Genomic DNA, 18900 nt, shown 5'->3' with positions numbered 1-18900 from the left:
AGAAAGGGTCCTCCTTTCCTCTCTGGGACAGGAAACCAGGATACAGACAGATTAAAAACCCAAACAAAACAAAAGTTCACCTCATCAAACCTGCCATCTGGTCCATTTGAGTACTTTCGGTAACGAGGAGCTTACCCCTTTGGAAATTCTCACTGCATGGTGGGCTGGCCCCGCCTCTCACAAAGGTCCTCCTCCCTGATTCAGAAGCCCAAGTCTCCCCTTCAGGAGCTTTAGCTCAGAGGTTCTGCTTTGCACTTGGGTCTGCTCTCCATCCCTTCTTCATGACAGCAGGACAGCCCACAGCCATGCAGATCCCGGCCTGCCCCCCTCCCTTCCCTGAGCACCTTCTCCCCCCAGCCAAACACCCTGAACTCTTGCAACTGCCCACACAGACCACAGGTCCCACACCCATTCAGGTGCACCCCCACCCCCCATGGTGGACACAGGGCAACACTCTGAAAATCTCTAAGCAATCCTCTTAGGATAGTTTACTCAGAGCTGAGTTCAATGCAGCTGCATCCTGACCACCACCCAGTGGGTCAGTTTCCCCAGAACACACTGCTTTTATTGATACGGCTGAAGTTGCCCTGAAAAGGCTGGTGTCCAAGGGCTTGCTGCCAATCAGAAGCCTTACGTCTTCTACTTGGGTAATTGATTTTTTGAAAGTAAGTACAGGTTTCCATGCTCTCTGCAAGTTTGCGTTATGCCACTTTGCTTTTCTCAAAGATCCACATTAGTATCTGTTTTTGCTAACTGAGAGAAATCCCAAGAGGATTTTCGCTCTCCAAAAGTGGTAGTTGCTCCTCTGCATCACACCCTCTTGGCTTCTGAAAAGCTTCCTAGAGACGCTCTAGTTTCAGACAGTGAGAGAAACCTGTACTGAATTTCAAGCTTAGTCTAGTGAAATGTCATCTACAGGTTCATTCCAGGATTTTTAGGTGAACGTGTTTTCTGAAAATTTGCTCTAAACGCGGAAGTGCTTCTCAATGTGCATTAACTCTCCAGTAGATTAGTGATCCTTCCCGGGGATTTGTGTCCTCTTTTTTCACCCCTGATCATTTCCATTATTTCTTCTATTTTTTAATTAAAAAAAATTTTTAAGCATAGTTGACACACAATGTTACATTGGCTTCAGATATACAGCATAGTGATTTGTCAGGTTTATACATTATGCTGTGCTCCATCCATTTTTTTCTCTTATATTTCTCTTTTTCCATATCAAAGAGCAGATAAAGGTGTGTGTGTGTGTGTGTGTGTGTGAGAGAGAGAGAGAGAGAGAGAGAGAGAAGGTAAAAGGCACAGGTCTATGCATGTGATCTCAGTAATATCGGTATGCTTGGTGCTAATAACCAATTCCTTCATTTCCTTTAATCTGGGTCTATTTCTAAAAATGTAGGACATAAACATTTGAAATTTTATGTAAGAACCCAAACCATACTTAATTAATAACTCTGAAAGTTTATTTCCTAAAGTAGATGTACTAAAAAAAAAAAGAAGTGGTTGATAAAATTCAGAAGTACTATACCTTTTTGAGTATATATCCACTTTTCCAAATTTATATATTATATGCATTCGTTAATATTCATATCACATGCATGAAGGAAAGAGGAAAGAAAGGAAAGAGCTCATCAGTCAATTTTGGAGACTGCTGGGGAACTACCTCATTATTTGGAAAACTAGAAAATAAAGAGAAAGTTTCAAGCAATTTTCTTGCCTTTTTCCTTTGATTCACACTTCAAGGTCAGGCAAATAAATAAGGAGAAGAACTTCTCCTTAGAGAAGTAGCTATGATCAAAAGTTAGAAGCAATGATGGAATAAAAATAACGGATCCGGGCGATGATCCTCAGGGAAGCCTACATGACAAAGTGGGAGACAGACAGAGAGGTTGTGTCCTTATGGCAGGATGCACGCCAGCATCTGTGAAGGAGTTTACAAACAAGCAAGTGAGAAAATCTTAATCTGTTCAAACCGCCAGATCTAGATAGTAGTTCACTGGAAACACAAAGGACAGAAGGTCATGTGATAGGATTATAATCAGCAAAACCCAGGATGGGAAAAACTCTATGATACAGATAACTCTGTTTCTTCATTAAAAACATAAAGATGGGGAAGAAGAGGGAGAAATGAAGACAAAACCTACAAATTATAAGAAACAATCAATTGTAAGTTATGTTTTTGGATCGTGATTCAAGCAAAGTATAAAAAAAATAATTATCAGACAATTGGAAGAATGGGAAGACAGATTGGATATCTGATACCAAGGGATGACTATTAATATGTTGGGTCTTGATCATGATATGACAGGTAGAGTTTTTAAATGTCTTATCTTTCAGACGTCCATGTGGAAATTTTATAGACAAAATCATGTTTGGGATGACATCATATTCAAGATGTGACTCAAAATAATTTGGGGAAAGAACAGGTGCGGTCAAAAATGAATTAAGAGTCATAACTTTAAACTGGGTGGTCGGTGCATCAGGTACCTTCTTTTACTTTGGCATATTCTGAATTCGTCCACAGTAAAATGATCTTTAGGTGAGTCTGCTTCCCTTCCCATATTTGTCCTAGGAGCACAAAAGGTGTTAGAGGAAAACAACAAGTCCTTACCGGTCAGAGTCAAAAATGTCAGAGAGATGAGAAGATTGATGCCCCAGTTCATGCTAGAAGTTAAAGCCATGGCTCGTCCTCTAATTCCACTGGGAAAAATCTCGCTCAGGAGCAGCCAGTGCACTAGAAGAAAGGGAAGAGTGGGTGTGGGGCAGCAAAATGATAAAAACCCATTGCAACGGAGGGCCAGCCCTCTGTCCTCTGCCCTCTGCGCCAGGCCTTCGTGGTTTGTGGCTGGAGAGCCGGGCTGGGTCCTTCCTCAGCAGGAGGGGAGAGGAAATGTGCTTCCTTCTCATCTCCAGCCCAGTGAGAAAGGATTTGGGAGGGACACTGACAGAGCCTGACAATAATCCTGGAAGGCGGGGTGTGGGACGCGGGTCTGAGAATGCAAGTGGTGAGGGTGGTGGCTGGGTCACCTGCTGGGGAGCAGCGAGAGGGGCAGCATTGGACCTCTGCCCGGCTCAGAGCCCACACCAGACCAGGGCTCCCCCTGCTGTGTGTCCCCCCCCTTCCCATGGAGAAGTCCAACATCACAGTTAATGAGTGGGTAGGAGATGGAGCCAGGAAGGCACGGGAAGGAGGCCCACGGCTCTCTCTTCTCCCACTCGGTCTTCCTGATGGGGGTCAAGCTGAGTGGACTGTAGCTCTGAATTAAACAGAGCTCCAAAATTCGATTATGATACTTGATGGAATGGTTGAATTTCTGAAAGGAGACTGTTGTTGGCACCGAAACTGATCAGAGCACTTCTCATGATCCGAGAGTGACAGGGAACATTACAGGACTTGCCCGATGGGATCAAGAACTCACTTGTCTTCTGCTTCCAGCCCATCAAGCCCAACGCACCCTAATAAAATAGCTACACATTCTTACAAGAGGTAGAGTGTTTTATGAACCTTACCTCTAGTGATCCTCCCCAAATCTTACAAGTCAGGAACTATTATTATCCCTCTTTAGAGGAGAAGAAACTCGGGCTTCCAGAGTTAATCATTTGCCAAGGTCAACGGAGCTCGGAAGTGGCTGAGGGAGCACTGAGTCCTGGCACTCAGTCCATGAAACTCATGCTTTTTACTCATGGTGCTCTCTTGGTGGTAGCTCAATAAATATTTGTTAATGAATAAGTAAATGCAGAACATAAGCATTTGGTTCTGCAGAAAGGACGGACGTAGGAGCTGTCTCAGCCCTCGTTCACTGCTGGTGAAGTCAACTTGTGCTGGAAAGCCAGCAGTTACAGACCAGCTGCAGTGTCCTAGCCCACCGGAGGCAGTGGGGGAGGGCCCCTCCCCCATGCCAGCCACCACTCATTTGTGGGTATGGGCCTTTGTGGGTATGGGGCTGTCAGATGTGCCTCAAATTTAACAACTCACCTCCCCTGACAAGACCAGACTCCGGACAGCAAACATCTGCTCATACTAAATTTGCTCTTTTAAAGTAAGGAAAATAAATTGATTATAGCAGAGAGTTGAATAAACATTTTTTCTAGATTATCTTTTTCCAAGTGAATCCACCATAGGGTTATCATTAGGGCACGGAAGATAACTGTAACAAAAGGAACATGTTTATTACTATTCTAATTGACAGGGAATTCAAAATGAAAAATCTGTATCCCAGGGGCACCTAGGTGGCTCAGTGGGTTAAAGCCTCTGCCTTCGGCTCAGGTCATGATTGCAGGGTTTTGGGATTGAGCCCTGCATCAGGATCTCTGATCAGCGGGGAGCCTGCTTCCCCCTCTCTCTCTGTCAGCCTCTCTGCGTTCTTGTGATATCTCTCTGTCAAATAAATAAATAAAATCTTAAAAAAAAAAAGAAAAGAAAAGAAAAGAAAATTCTGTATCCCTCCGCTCCACTTCCTACCACCCAAACCATATGAGGTTCTTTCAGATTATATCCTTGGTAGGATCACTTTGCTCTTAATGAGACCCATGCAGTGCTCAGGTAAACTTGTCTTTGAGTTTTGTGAAACTGGGGATCTGGTTCTGTCTGAGTAGAATGACAGCCGTATAGTTTGTTGAAGCCTTTGTAATGACCTGCTATTGGACAAACGCAAGATAAAATTATGTAAATCCAATGTTTTGAAGTTAAATAGTCTATGCCACTGACCAGTGCCCTGTACCCCTCTCTGCCATTGGTATCTGTCACAGTGTTGTGGGGAATCCCTCATCACCTTTTACTCTAGCAGCCATGAGGAGGAGGTGGGGAAGTGTCACTCCTTCTTTTCTAGATGAGTTCATAGAAGTTTTCTTAACCTACTTCCATTCCCACTTCATTAGCTCCAAAACCTCTTCCTCCCTTCCCCACCTTTCACCGTGACCACCTTTTGGAATTACTTGGTGGGATCTTGGAAAATCATTGCTGGGGTCATGAGACCCATGTTGGCATCAGATGAGAATGTGCTGATCTTACCATCACAGAAAGTGGTGGAGCTCACCCACAAGAAGATGGGACTGTATCACAAATCTCGAGTTACAAGCACTCAGTTTAAACTGTCAAAGGCTTGCCTAAAAGGACCCACAGTCTACACTCAAAGCCCGTCCTAGGCATGCATTCAACTGGGCATGCGAACCAGCCAGTGAGCCACGAGCTGGACATTGAAAGAGAGACTTCCCTCTATCTTTGATGAGACATTGTCAGGCAAACCTTGCACCTGACGTTTCTAAAAATAATATATCGTTGCTGAAAGCTTCTACTTGTTTCTTGATCTAATAGAAAGAATTCAAGAATTGATGTTTTGGTTTATCTAATATTGACAAACTGGGTGTTGTAGCAGTTGACAAGGGTTTTGACAGGAATGGTCAAATCTCCCAAAAAGGAGTCTGTCAAGTCAAAAATAAAGAGAATATTATTTAACGATGATTTCAGCAGCCCCAAATCACAGACTGTCAAATCCAGAAAGTGAAATAAAGTCCTGAAATGGCTCCTGCAACAAGATAAAACTGACTGAAAGGGTAAGAGTCTTCCTAGGGCTGTCTTAGGAGCAAGATGAGGCCAGAATCTGACAGGCGTCCATGGTCCCTGGAAAGGTGCTGGGAATGTCCAATGTAGAAAAAATGCAGCAGCTCTCTTTCAACTCATAAATCAAGAGCACAGAGATGGAAACCATCACATGGAGATTTCATATGTTGACATTTGCAGGGACAAGTGGAAGACTTCTGCAAATTACTGCTGGTTTTTCCAATGAGGTGGTCTCATTTCTCCCTGAGAAAATGAACCTATCTCCACCGCCACGGTGAAGAAGTGCTGGCTCTCTCTGGGTGTCCTCGTTCTCTGCTGCCCTGATGACAGACCCACAGGGAATGCTTGCGCTATTTGTTTGTAAGGAATCCATGGAGTATTCAGAGACCCAGTGACCTCTTCTCCAGGGAGGGCCACCACAACTGTGTAGCTGGCCCTGGAACAATCCCCCTTGACCTCCATCCTTCCACCTTTTACCTTGGCACTCCAAAATGAGCTCAACAGCATGCCCCTCTGTAAATGTCAGAGTCCACACATGTCGTTAAGGCCTCCCCTGTGCTGCAAGGATAGAGGACATTTTGGACTTGCCAGGACACAAGTTGCCTGGCACTTTCCTTCACATGGTATTAAATCACCAGGGCCGCCCGTCAGAACTTGCCTGATCCAGATGAAATCTGCAGACAGCGCTTATAGACACACAGAGCATCACGAAAAGATGTGAAGGACAAATATGTTGAGGTGTCTCCATGTGATGTGGAAGGCATGGCTTTGCTTTAGTAGGGGCAATCCATGTGGAAGACCTCGCCTGTCAACAGGTAGGTAACATGCCACATTCGTCCTCGACCCCTCCTTATAAGCCACTGAGGCTGTCCCTTAAGCCCTTGTCTTGCCTTGGTTTGAGTCTTCCTCAACCTCCTGGCATGCTAGCTCCAAGTATGAAAGATTCACGGAGGTCTTAAACTCTTGCCAGGGAATTCCTAGCAACTCTGGAGGCAGAATTTTCAACAACTTGATTTGAAGAGGAGTCGGTGTTCCGATACTTTGCCCAAATGAAGCCAAATCCCATGGCTTTTATTGCCTAGGCAAGCGGTACACGGCACACCCAGCTCTCTGTCTGCCAAAAGATCCTTTAAATGTGAATATGAAAGGGACATATGCCCATTTCCTTCCAAACAGATGTTTAAATCCTGGCTTCATTAAGTTCTCTAAGTGGCAAAGGGATGCTCTTTAATAAAAGACACTCTACCATGGACCACCATCTCCAACATCAGCTATGATGTGGTAGCTTTCATTTGTTCTTATTTTTATTTCTCATATTCCCCTTTCTCTCAGTTACTCTGAGTTGGGCTCATGCCTGGCCCCTTCTAAAGTAAATATTTCATTCAACAATATTGTCTTGTATTACTTAAATAAACCAAGAAAAGAAACAAAATAAAGCCTCAATCTTCCCCAGTCTTTCTTAATGACTTCTAGTCAACACTAACTGAAATAATTTTTTGAAAACATTTTAGGGAAAATTGAACTCAATGGAATAACTCTCAATTTTTAAAAATGTCAGAATTGATCATGAAACTCTTTTGTGAACAAGTACCTGTCGGGAATAAGTAAAAGCTTTTGGTGTTGGTCTTTAAATTTTCTTACTGGGTAGCTTTAAAATAATTTGAAAAACTAAGTACTTTCTCTCATTTATAAGTCAACATCAAATTTTCTTCTCACTGTAAATATAAATGACATCAAATAATGCAATTTCTATTTTATTATAAGCTCTAACATATAAAAGAGAGCACTTTTCACTCTTCTAAATATTTCCGGTAGAATTGAAACACAATACCTATCTGATATTCGTCATCATCCATTTAAAAAATACAGGAATAAGGTATTTAAAGTAGATTTTATATTGTTTTTCACTTGAACTCAGTATTTTATCTTTTTTCAATGCATTTTTAAACTCAAAAGTCTTTTGATCACTCCATCATAAGTGCTCTGACAAAAATTAACATAAACTGAAATTTTAGTTTTTTTTTAATGTTCCATAAAAACTTTTAGGTAATTTTTCTCAACTATTAACACAATAATTAACACAAAATGGGTCAAAATTATAGAAATATATTATAAATCTTTAGAATTAACTGTGAGATACGAAAAGAGAAATTTATTGAAAGAAACCTCTCTTAACAGACAGGGAGTTTTTTGTTTATTATGTATGTGTGGGTGGAATGTAACTTCTAGAATAACAGGATATATTTCTACTCTTTAGATGAAGTTTATTATTCTCAAGAATAATGAAAAAAGATGGGGAGTTGAAGAAATTTTATGATACAAGAATCACTCAGTTCTTTGAATTAACAAAAAAAGTTATTTGTAATGATCTATCAGCTGATCACTTGGTTAGGTCATCCTTTAATTTTGCTGAAAGCAAATTGTTGGCAATATGTAGGCCTCTGAAAGGACTATTATCTAGTCATTAGAATCATTCTTCAATACCACACCTACACTAATATTTCCAATTATCTTTTTGATTATTGTTCCTGAGGTTTTTATAATTTGGGAACATGTATCATTGTAAGTTTTCTAATGGATAATAGGTGTGCTTTCTTCCACTTTAAGTGGAAGGACAATTATCACTAGGGAGATGAGGAAGAAGAAATTGTAGGAAACAGATTTTTCCTAAAAATCAAGAAGCTGATTTTCTTTGACATATCCTTGAGGCAGTACTCTGCAAAATCAACCCTCAGGAGCATAAATATCTGAATTTTCAGACCACTGAACTTGGATTCAAAATGGAAAAATAAATGTCTTCCAAGAAATTAACCTTCTCTTATTTAAACTATAACTGGAATGTCATGCTTCAAGTATATTATGTTGTGCTTTTTTGATGATTGATGTTTCACTTTAATCAGAAAGGTATTACAATTTTTAGTGTTAGAAATGTTCCCTGGAAAAATTCTTAACACCGTGTTCTGGAAAACAATAAAGTAAAAAAGGAATGCTTGTGTTTATTACCATAGTGTTTTAAACTTTTGTCTGTTTCTGTAATGTCTTTACTGTCTGATATTCACAGTTCTCAAGGGCACAGGACTGAGAGGAAAGTTCAACACTGTTGTTTTATGTGAACAGTTGCCCATGGTAACAGAATTGATGGTGTCATTTCACTGTGTGTTGAGTTGTGCTCAGGATACAAAAATGCAATTTTTAGACTGGTTCTGTTAGGTACTGGCCGGCTCCATCATCTAACTCAAAAGAGGAAAAGAGGATTTAACTAGGTAAGGGCACATATGTCTTTAAGTTTTTCCTCCTTTGCCTGGATACAAACTTAGTGTAAAACTATTCAGACACTAATTTTTATCTACTTCACATTATTTTAATGGTTAACATCAGAGGACTGAATAACTCATCTCTTTAATCAATGAAAATGGATTTTAACTTCATTAATTGGGAAAAAGAAACAATATGGATGGGAATATGGGTGATAACTAAAACCTAAAATTTAAAAGAAAAAATGTGAAAGATCTTAAACTTACACACTTAACTTATCCTTAACACAAACCAGTGTATGAATGTGATTGTTTAATGGCTACAGTTGATACTGAAACTCTCATATTTAAAGCATAATAATTTATGTAGTATGCCTTTTCTCTAAAGGAATGTAATTATCCCATAGGAATGGCAGGGGGGTAAAAAAGATGATCACAAAAACTAACTTCAACTTTGATGATTCTGAAAATTAAAGACCTAGATTCTAGGAAAAAAATATGGAGAATATCAAAATCTTTTTTGAAACATTGGGTGTACTTCTGGTCTGTAAGCTTCTCCCTTGTAAACCCAGTATATCTTGGAGTAAAGCAGCTAAGTAAACCTCTAAATTAGAACCTGCTGTTTCACATCCCTGGGAATTGTCAAAATCTTTAGCTGTGCTACCATCACACAAACAATTTCTTTTTGAAGAGCTAGAATTATTTGGGTATAAAATCTAAATTTAAATGTTATGGCAGATGAGTCTTCTGATTCCTACTGATACCCATCCTCCAAAAAGCTGGCTAAACTCCATAAATCTAAACCAAACAAAAAGTTAGATTCTACAGTTTTTGAGCCTTGAAAAAATGCTAGATTTTTATTTAAAATAGGAAGAGTGGCCTTTTTAGGATGCTTGACTTGTGAGACAATTCTCCATGGCTCTCCTGCAGTTCTGCATATCTTAGGAACAAAAACAGGGACTGTTTTTTTCTGGGCTCTTTTTCTAAGGATGTTTGTAGAACAAACTGCCTTGGAAGACAGAGACAGTCTCTCCTCTGGAGCAAAGGCTTGTTTACTAACCAGTAAATGAGTATCTTCTTCCACAGAGGACATCAGGGTGGCTTAGTGTCTATTATAAAACATTTGGGTTCCCTAGACTTGGGGCTCCTCTTCTCAAAAGTGACCCAGTGTATGTGCAGATGTCATCTGGTTCCCTTCATGTTGCCCTATTGGTACTGGGGCTTAAGAAGACAGGGCAATGCTGATATTTTGGCCATTGCTCTTCTGGGGGGTAATAAATTTTCTCTGTCTCTGATCAAGAACTCTTCTGTTGTTTTCCAAAATCCATAAAACTATGACAGGATAACTTGTTAGCTTGCAAGTGAGCTAAAATATTAGCCAGTTTGCAGTTCTTGAGAGTTTGATTACTTGTGGCTATGGTATGATTTTCCTGCAAAGATCCTTTATTATCGTTATTAACTACAGGGTGCCCATTTACATCTGAGGGATTTGATGGGCTTGGTAAGCCTGAGATAATCCACTGAAATATTTCTAAAACTCTCATATTAATTAAATAAGCAAAAACAAACCCCAAATGTCAGGTTCAGATTTTCACGTATTTCTCTTAGGAAAACTGTGAAGAAATGGTCTCAAGTCTTCTTTTGTAAAGAGTCAGGTTCAAATACATCTAATTACTAAACCAAGGTATGAAAAATTAACCCATGAGATTGCTAATCTCAATCTTTGTGTTCAAGGGAAGGGCTGGGTTTTGTATTTGGAGAAATAAAATAGAAATCTGGAAATGGATCTTGTTTAACACTATAAACTTTTTAAAATGACTTTAATTTTAGGAAATTTAAAAAACACAAACTTTAGGTTATCAAATACTAGAGATAGCCTTGTGTCCTTAATTGAGTAACTTTATTCAGCTACAACTTTTGGTCAATGTACATAGAGTTCTCCACACCATACATTTATCTCTAATTCCCTATATGCTGACTCAGATATATACCAGGGGATCAAGATATATCAACCACTAGTCAAGAAGCTGAGAGAGTCCCAGAAACACTTTTTTGACCCATCCAACACATATCCATTGAGCCTCTGTTGTGGGCCAGGCTCTAGGTTGGGCTGGAGGAAACAGCAGTAAAAACAGGCAGAGTTTGGGGGCACCTGGGTGGCTCAGTGGGTTAAAGGCTCTGCCTTCAGCTCAGGTCATGATCCTAGGGTCCTGGGATCGAGCCCCGAGTTAGGCTCTCTGCTCAGCAGGGAGCCTGTTTCCTCCTCTCTCTTCTTTGCCTGCCTCTCTGCCTACTTGAGATCTCTGTTTATAATAATAATAAAAAAAAGAGGCAGAATTTGTGTGCACATAGGACACACAGGACAACTAAACCAGTTGCACCAACTTAGAAGGGTGGACATTAGAGTGTTTCTCAGGCTATATGACACCTTTCATCCTTCCCCAACGCCTCAGGGCTTTCTGTAAAATCTGTCTGATTTTCTAGGAAGATCTCCTGACTGTAAGTAATCCAGAATTAGCCTATAATTCAAAGTACAAATCTATTCTTTTTAGTCTTGACCCAACTGGAATAGTGTATGGGAAGGAGGTGAGGAAGACTATGGCATCATAATTCAACTTGGGGCCATGGAGCACTTCCCACGTGTCCTGACACGGCTTAAGTCCTGACACGGCTTAAGCAAAATGTCAGGGTTGGCATTATCAGAACTATTCATGTCATGTGTAGACTAAAGTTTGACATTTATTAGCACTAATAACTAACTGAACAGAGTCCATACCACACACGAGGCAATGAACTAGGAATGTTTTATACAGATTGCCTCACTTGTCCCCACAATTATTCTGTGAAGCGGACAGGATTGCCCCATTTTCTAGTAAGGAAACTGAAAACTCGAAAGAGGCACTCACTTGCCCAAAGTTCTACACACTGGAGCTGGGACTCAAGGCCAGGCAGCCAGATGCCAAAGCCTGATCAGAATTCAAGCATTCTGTGTCACAGCCTCAACAGGCTTTCTTACTGTGCCTCTAAACTTTCAAGCTCGTGTCCCCTCAATGCCACCTGACCTGCCATCACCCTTGCTTAAAACTCCCTGCTCCAAGATCTTCACTTTGCTTTCTCTATACAAGTCATGGCCCAATGTCACCACCCTAGAAAGGCCTTCTGTGACCATTCGACTTCCTCCACAGGTGCCCCTTCATTTATCCTTCCATTGTTTCTTTACCACTCTTACCTCCACCTAGATTTGAACACTTCGCCCCTCCTGACACTGTATTGTACAGGTATTCATGTTCTTGCTTCTTGCCTGTTCCCACCACTGGCTCCATGAGGGCAAGTTGTGTACCCCACTCACCCGTCCCCGAATCGCCCACCCATCCCTGAATCGCCACACTGAGCACTGGGGCCAGCAATACACACACGCTGCATACACGAGTGAATGAACGAATCCCCACCACTTCCTCCCTCTCCTGTTGGTCCCCCCCACATTGCTTTCTTGCTGGAACTCCTGTCTGTTTGGTAGAAGAACTCAGGGAGGTGATTTGGTGGTACCTGTCTCTCAGCCTCCAGGGTGAGGTTCTGCTTGAATGAGTGAATACAAAGGTAGTTAAAAGATAACTGTCATGGTCTCATTACTGAACTTGACATGTGACGTTGGACAAATTCCTTCCATCTGCTTTCATGAAGAGATTCCAGTCATGAGATGGAAGAGGAGGTTGGTTAATTAATTTATGAACATAAGAATGTTTGGATTTTGAAAAGCCCTAATTATTGTGAAAAGAATAACCACACACTTTTTCTATGTCACAGTGGTTAACTTAAGGAGGGCTGGGTTTCTCTACAAATATCACCTCAGATGAACTCATGAGAAAATAATTGCATGCCTTGGGTTTGGGCTCTTCTGTGTCTTACTTTTGAAGCATGAGTAGAAGAGACATCTTCGTGTAGTTCCATGTACCCACAATGTCAGGAATCTTTGTTCTACCCTGAAGTTTGAACAATCATGGATGAATATCCAGCTAGTAAAAGGAGCTAACTGATGATCAGGAGCCGCCCAGAAACACAGTGGAGGGTAAGGTTAAGATTTTGGACATATTTTAAAGTGAAAAAGGAAGTATGGAAAGTCAAATAAAGGAAGGTCTCTAATAAAAACAATGGAGTCTATATCTTGATTTCACTCGATGGAGGAGTTTTTGTATTAGTGACTGACAAATGGAGGTCAGAGGCTCTTAACTTCTTCAGGTCATGAACCCTTTGGCAAGCTGGCGAAGACTATGGATTCCTTTGAATAACATTTTAAATGCATAAAATAAAATAATGTGAGATTATTTGGTACCAGTCAAATTCATGGCTCCTCCTGGATTTAGATTCTAAAACAACCTTATTATTTTACAGTTAGGGAACCAGAGGACCAGAAAGTAAAATGATGTAGGACATATGCTTTAACCTAAAAGTAGAAACACTTTTTTTGGCTGGAGAAACTATGTTGTGATCTAATACGATGAAGGAATGTTGTTCTAAGCCAACCTGTATTTAAGAAGGTTTAATAAAAATGGTCTTAGTCTTGCTTTCAATTTTACTTTATAAAAGCAAGTACTTCTCCCTTTATACTACTGTTTATGCAAAGGATTTGCATCTGTTACAAGCAATAAACGCTGTAAATGAAATACCTGGGCAATAATCACTTCAGGTTTATAAGTTTTATAATGCACCCAAGATCTGGTATGAAAACGTTGCTTCTAATAAAAGCGTTCTTTAAACTCTAGTTTGTGCAGTTTATACCAATCTTCAAGAATACAATTTTGGTGACTGGATTGGAATTCCCAGGATATGTTTTCTTTTACAATAGAAAAACTGCATAAATACGGACATAAACGACTGACTCTTGGCAAGAAAAACAAGGACAATTACCAGATCCCTTCTAAATACTCTAGAAGAATCAACATCCCAAACTATGGGTGTGAAATAACTGATTTTTCTCTTTAGAGGGGAAGATTTGGGATTCTGTCTCCGACTCATGCCTCCCCGTCTCCCATGTAAATACCCAGCTCTTTAGTCCTGTTTATTTTACTCAACAAGTGCTTATATGGCACTTTTTAGGGCCAGTCTTTAAGGACTTTGTTATGAGCTGACTTACTCCTCACAATACTATGAGATAACCGTGAATTGTAACCACATTTGTAAGTGATACAAGATAAGGCACAGAGAAGTTAACTAACTTCCCTAAGGTTGCACAGCTGGTAAGTGGCATTGCTGAGATTCGACTCTGGGAGGTGCTCTGCTTCAAAGTCTATGCTTTCCCTTTTCTAAAAAATTGAACCCATACCTTGTTACTTACATGTAATCCAGCTCAGTCCTTGGAACTGCAGTTATAAGTTGGAGAAACCATGAGATGAAGGGTCATTTCTTTTTCCCATACCCAAGCCTCCTTCAACCATGAGATTCTCCATCTCACTTGCAAAAAAGAACTGTCCATACAGCAGGAAAAAGCAGAGGTATCCAAAACAAACCCAGAGCTACATTTAGATACTCTGAGTCTGAAATTCCCAAAGAACTCCTCACAATTTAACGAAGAAAAGCCCTATTTCTACACTTGATCTTAGCCAAAAGGCTCCTGACTTCCCAACATTTTATCTTTGGAGCAAAACTAGAAAGAGATTTTTGGAACTATGGCCAAGTGATGGATTGCTCTGCCAAAAGCCTCATGACAGTGACTGGCAGGGACAGTAGTGTGTGCAGAAACTTCTAATTTTCAGCTGATGTGGCACTCGGCCTGCCCTGGACAGCTTGACCCATGTAAAAACACACTTCGAGATCTTATTTTCGTATCTCGTTTTTAAACCCCTTCTTCCCCAACCTCCCTCTTAGAAAGAGCAATGTATTCCTTCGTGGTTTCCAAACAGACTTTCGCAATGCTCACTTAGAGGCAGAGAAGGAAGAACATATGAGATGTCATTTCTTCCATTAAAGAGCTTATTCTAATAACTATATTTGTTTAATAAGCCAAAACAAACATACAGAAGAAATACATTTCATCATGAAGGACTAAGTCGTGTTATCACACCGGTTGTGACTTCTAATCCCACCATATGCAACAGCAACCCCAACACACCCGTGCATCAGCTCATAGGACACTCACTACACCCCATGAGATGGAACAAGCATTATTATGCACAATTCATAGATGTGAAACAGCTTCAGAGACGATAGCTAACTTAAAGATCACACAGCCGGTAGGCAGGAAGGCTGGAATTGGAAGAACCCAGCTTTTCTGATTCTAAATTGAGGCTCTTGGTCTCCCAGACTTGAACTACGTTACACTAGAAATACTTCCTAGTTCATACAAATAAAGGTCTCTAAGAAACGGGGTGAATTCATAAAGGAGATTAAGACTTCTACTAAATCTTAAAGATAGGAAGGATTTGGGTAGAGTAGAAGGGAATGAGAAGGGCCACCAGGGCCTGTGTCCCTTGACCTTGACTGGGGTGTGGAGCAGTGGAGATAAAGCAGCACAGAGAGCACTGCACTTGGGCAGGGAGTGTCCCTCACTTTGCAGTTCCTGGCATGAGGAGGCGTCTACATGTACTTCTGTATGAATGGTAGCCCAGAGCACAAAGCCAATGACTACAAGGTAAATGGTGCCCCCAGAGATGTGCAGGCATGCAGATAGAGCTGGGTAAGATGATGGTGGGCCTTGAAAATCACACCCTCTTTCCCTCAGAGATGGGTCAGATAGTTGTAGAAAGAGGATGGAATGGGGCTCCAGATGCCTGGGGTTCTAGTCCTAAATCTGTGTCACCTCTTTTTCTTGGACTTCTTCCTTTTCTACAAAAGGAATATGTTGGGCTAGATCATTTCTCATCTTAGTTTCATCTTGAAAGTTATTTGACTTCTCTGATTTGGTAGAAAGTAGGAGGCCATGGAAGATTCGAGAGCCGTGCTGACATGAGGAACATGGTAACAAAGGTGCTCTCCCATGGCGGATGGGTGAACATGGGAAGGACCTGCAGTGTTTAGAGAACTACAAGAAGGGTCTTCCAGGAATCTAGGCATGAGCTTATATGGGATAGACTAGGATGGCAGAAATGAAGGAAAAGATACACATAGGAGCCATTTGTGAGGGGAAATGCAAGAACATTTGGTCATTGACTGGATTGAGAAAAGGCCCAGGACACCAGACTGAATGACAGCAAGGGACATTTCCCTGGCATAAAGCAGAAAATAATTCAACATTTGGGCTTCTCACCTTGGGCTGATAGTAAAGCATAAAAGTAGAAAAATCCAGTACTCATTAGGAGAAAAGGAACTAGAAGCCATATGACACCATAGAATTGGAGAGATAAGTGAGAATCATCAGCTCAAGGGAGATCATGAATGCCCCTGAGAAAATAAATGTGGAGGCTTTTACAGTGCATTAGCAAATGAGTGTTTTTTGGTTTTATAGCTAGAGAAACAAAAGCCAAGAGACATTAATTTAATGACCTCATCTCTTTTCAGAAAGAGATGGAATGGAAGCTAGTCATCCATTTTAACAATTAATGTTTTAATTAAAAGAAATAAATACCTATCACAGCATTTGAAGAGAGAATTCAGGGCCGTTGACCTTCTGGAATATTTTTTTTCCATATTTACAGCTATTCTTTCTGAGTCCAGAATTTCTTACTTGGGCGGTTCTATACTGTGTCCATTTAGCAGAGCTGGAACTACATTTCCCAGAGTTCCCTCCTCTGTGTAGTTTTTGGTGAGGGCTGGTAGGAAAATATATTTGCAAGAAACTTGGAAGACCAAAGTGACACATCAGCCCCGTGCTGGGTCCTAGACATCACGGCAGCTTATCACATTGCTGTGACATGCTGCCTCTCCTCGCTGGTCTGGGGAAGCAGCCAGTGAATGGGTCCCCTCCTCTAGCCTTTCCTACTACTAGACCAGGCACACAGTCAGGATTCTGTGGAGAAGGACACCTGTTTTTCTGAAGGTGACCAGTGTCCTCAGAGTTGATCCGGTGAGAGACAGATACGGGCTCCAGTTGCTTCTCACAGATTCCAGTTTGTCCTGGCTTTGAGTCCAGCTTTTCTTCCCTGTACCCTGCTGACCTGCAGAGACCTCAGGCCACAGCCTGAGGCAGAGGCAACAGGCTTCCACAGGCTTCCACAGGCTTCTTCACCAGTTTCCCTTTGTGACCCTGAGAAACAACCTTCTTCTTTTCCTCTCACCGTCCCCTTTGTCTTCCCTTCTCATCTTCCCCAGTGTGAGGCGCAACCCTAGTAGGAAATTCCTTGCCCGCATCCCTCACAGTGGTTCTGCTTCCCTGGTGGAATTGCTCACAGTGCCTTATTATCCAGGCCCTTCTACACCCAGCCTCCCTTTCATTGACTGTACTTCTTGCCTTTTGCTTCTTCCCAAGGGCCCATTAGCCATCAGAAAAGGGTGATGAAATTTTAAAATGCATCTTAGTATTTCTAAGTAGTCATCATGATAGAGAACCAACAGTAAAGCACTGGTTACAGGGAGGTTTGGGAACACCATCTATAGGCTTCTGGCACTTGACCCTGGAAGCCTCCACAGCCCCCAGAACTACCCAGGTGCTAAATGAGAGATAAACAAACTCCTCCCTTAGTTCACCCACTGTTACTTTGGTCTCTGTTATGGCTGAGCTTGAATTCTTTTTTTTTTTTTTTTTTTTTTTCTGAGCTTGAATTCTAACCAAATACACATTATCAGATAAAACATTATCTGAATCAAGTTCAGTTATTCAAGTGAAGACACACCAAAACTTATCATTATCCTCCCTCTCTTATCCGGGATAGCTCAGCCTCATAAACAGACATGCTCGCTTACAGAGCAGATTTTCAGAAAAGACAGACTATCTCTTTCTTGCATAAAATGCAGAGTGGCCCAAAGCACAGTGGACAGTGATTCACTATTTCCATTCATTCTTACTTCTAATGTATTTTCATGGTAGAGGGAACTAAAAGGAATTAACATTACTAACAAGACCAACACTGGACTGTCTATTCGTGTCCTCGACGAGGCAATACCACTGAATTTCAGAAGACAGGAGATATTTTCAACTATTTGAGAAAGTTATTTAGCCTCTCTGAGATAGAGTGCCACCATTTATAAAATTTGGTGAATACTCTTTCTTCACAGGCTTGTGGTGAAAGTAAAATGAAATGCTCCAAAGTATGAAAAGTAAGAAGTAAGAAGTGTCAATAAATATTAGTCAAATCTAAAGCCCAAATCACATTTTAAAAAATTAGCATAGAATACTATTTAAAGGATCCTAAAAGGCACATAACTAACAGCCCCCAATATTTTTTCCCAAAATCGAACTAAATTTCCTGAAAAGAGGAATTCTTGTTCTAATAAAATAATGCATCGATTGATACATTAGTGCTGAGAATTTGCTGCATTTTTTTCAAAGTCACCCAAAAACTAAAGGGAGAAGGATAGTATGAGCTGGGGAAAACTCTGACCATGAATGGGTGGGTTCTGAAGTTTAAGATCAACGTCTCTGACTTAAAACAAAGAAAGCATCCTTTTCTTTTTGCTAAGCTTTCCTTAGATTCTTAGTTGATTCTTGATATTTCAAAAAATCGTATCAAGAAAATTGATGTAAAAAATATTTTGTTTTATAATAAATCTATAGAAAAAAGATGCTGGCAAAGGAAATTAGTGAGGACACTATCACCTGATGTTTATCATATGAGCAAAACTGACTGTACTTATCAATACAGGAAAGTTCACAAAGAAGGTTAAGTTGTTCCTTGGTACAAACCAACACTTCTTTCTTGCCCTTCTGGTAGACTTTAAAGAGTTTCTAAAAATAAAAGTATAAGATGCTTTTTCAAAGTTCATTAGCTTCCTGTACCAGAGTAACGACGTAAGTATTTGTCTGGACTACATGTTTGTGTCCTCTCTACAACTCATATGTTGTCGTCCTGATTCCCCATGTGATATTTGGAGGTAGGGCCTGTAGAGGGTCCTTAGGTCATCAAGTAGAGCTCTATGATGGGGTTAATGCCCTTGTGAGAAGAGACATAATAAAGCTAGCTAGGTCTCTCTCTCTCTCCATCCCTCTGCCATGTGAGGACA

At 40.8% G+C, this 18900-nt stretch overlaps 1 protein-coding gene across 8 annotated transcripts in view; it reads right to left on the bottom strand.

The window, feature by feature from the left end:
- Positions 1-18900, bottom strand: part of SLC2A12 (solute carrier family 2 member 12) — a 53709-nt gene that overhangs the window by 12767 nt on the left and 22042 nt on the right. For all 8 annotated transcript variants that reach the window (XM_032339465.1, XM_032339458.1, XM_032339464.1 and 5 more), the window contains exon 3: positions 2609-2731. In XM_032339465.1, coding sequence (XP_032195356.1) covers positions 2609-2731 — 123 coding nt within the window. The remainder of the gene's footprint in view (positions 1-2608; positions 2732-18900) is intronic.

The sequence above is a fragment of the Mustela erminea genome, chromosome 4 (assembly GCF_009829155.1).
Source record: "Mustela erminea isolate mMusErm1 chromosome 4, mMusErm1.Pri, whole genome shotgun sequence".
NCBI lineage: Eukaryota > Metazoa > Chordata > Mammalia > Carnivora > Mustelidae > Mustela > Mustela erminea.
This window is presented reverse-complemented; position numbering and strand designations above follow the sequence as displayed.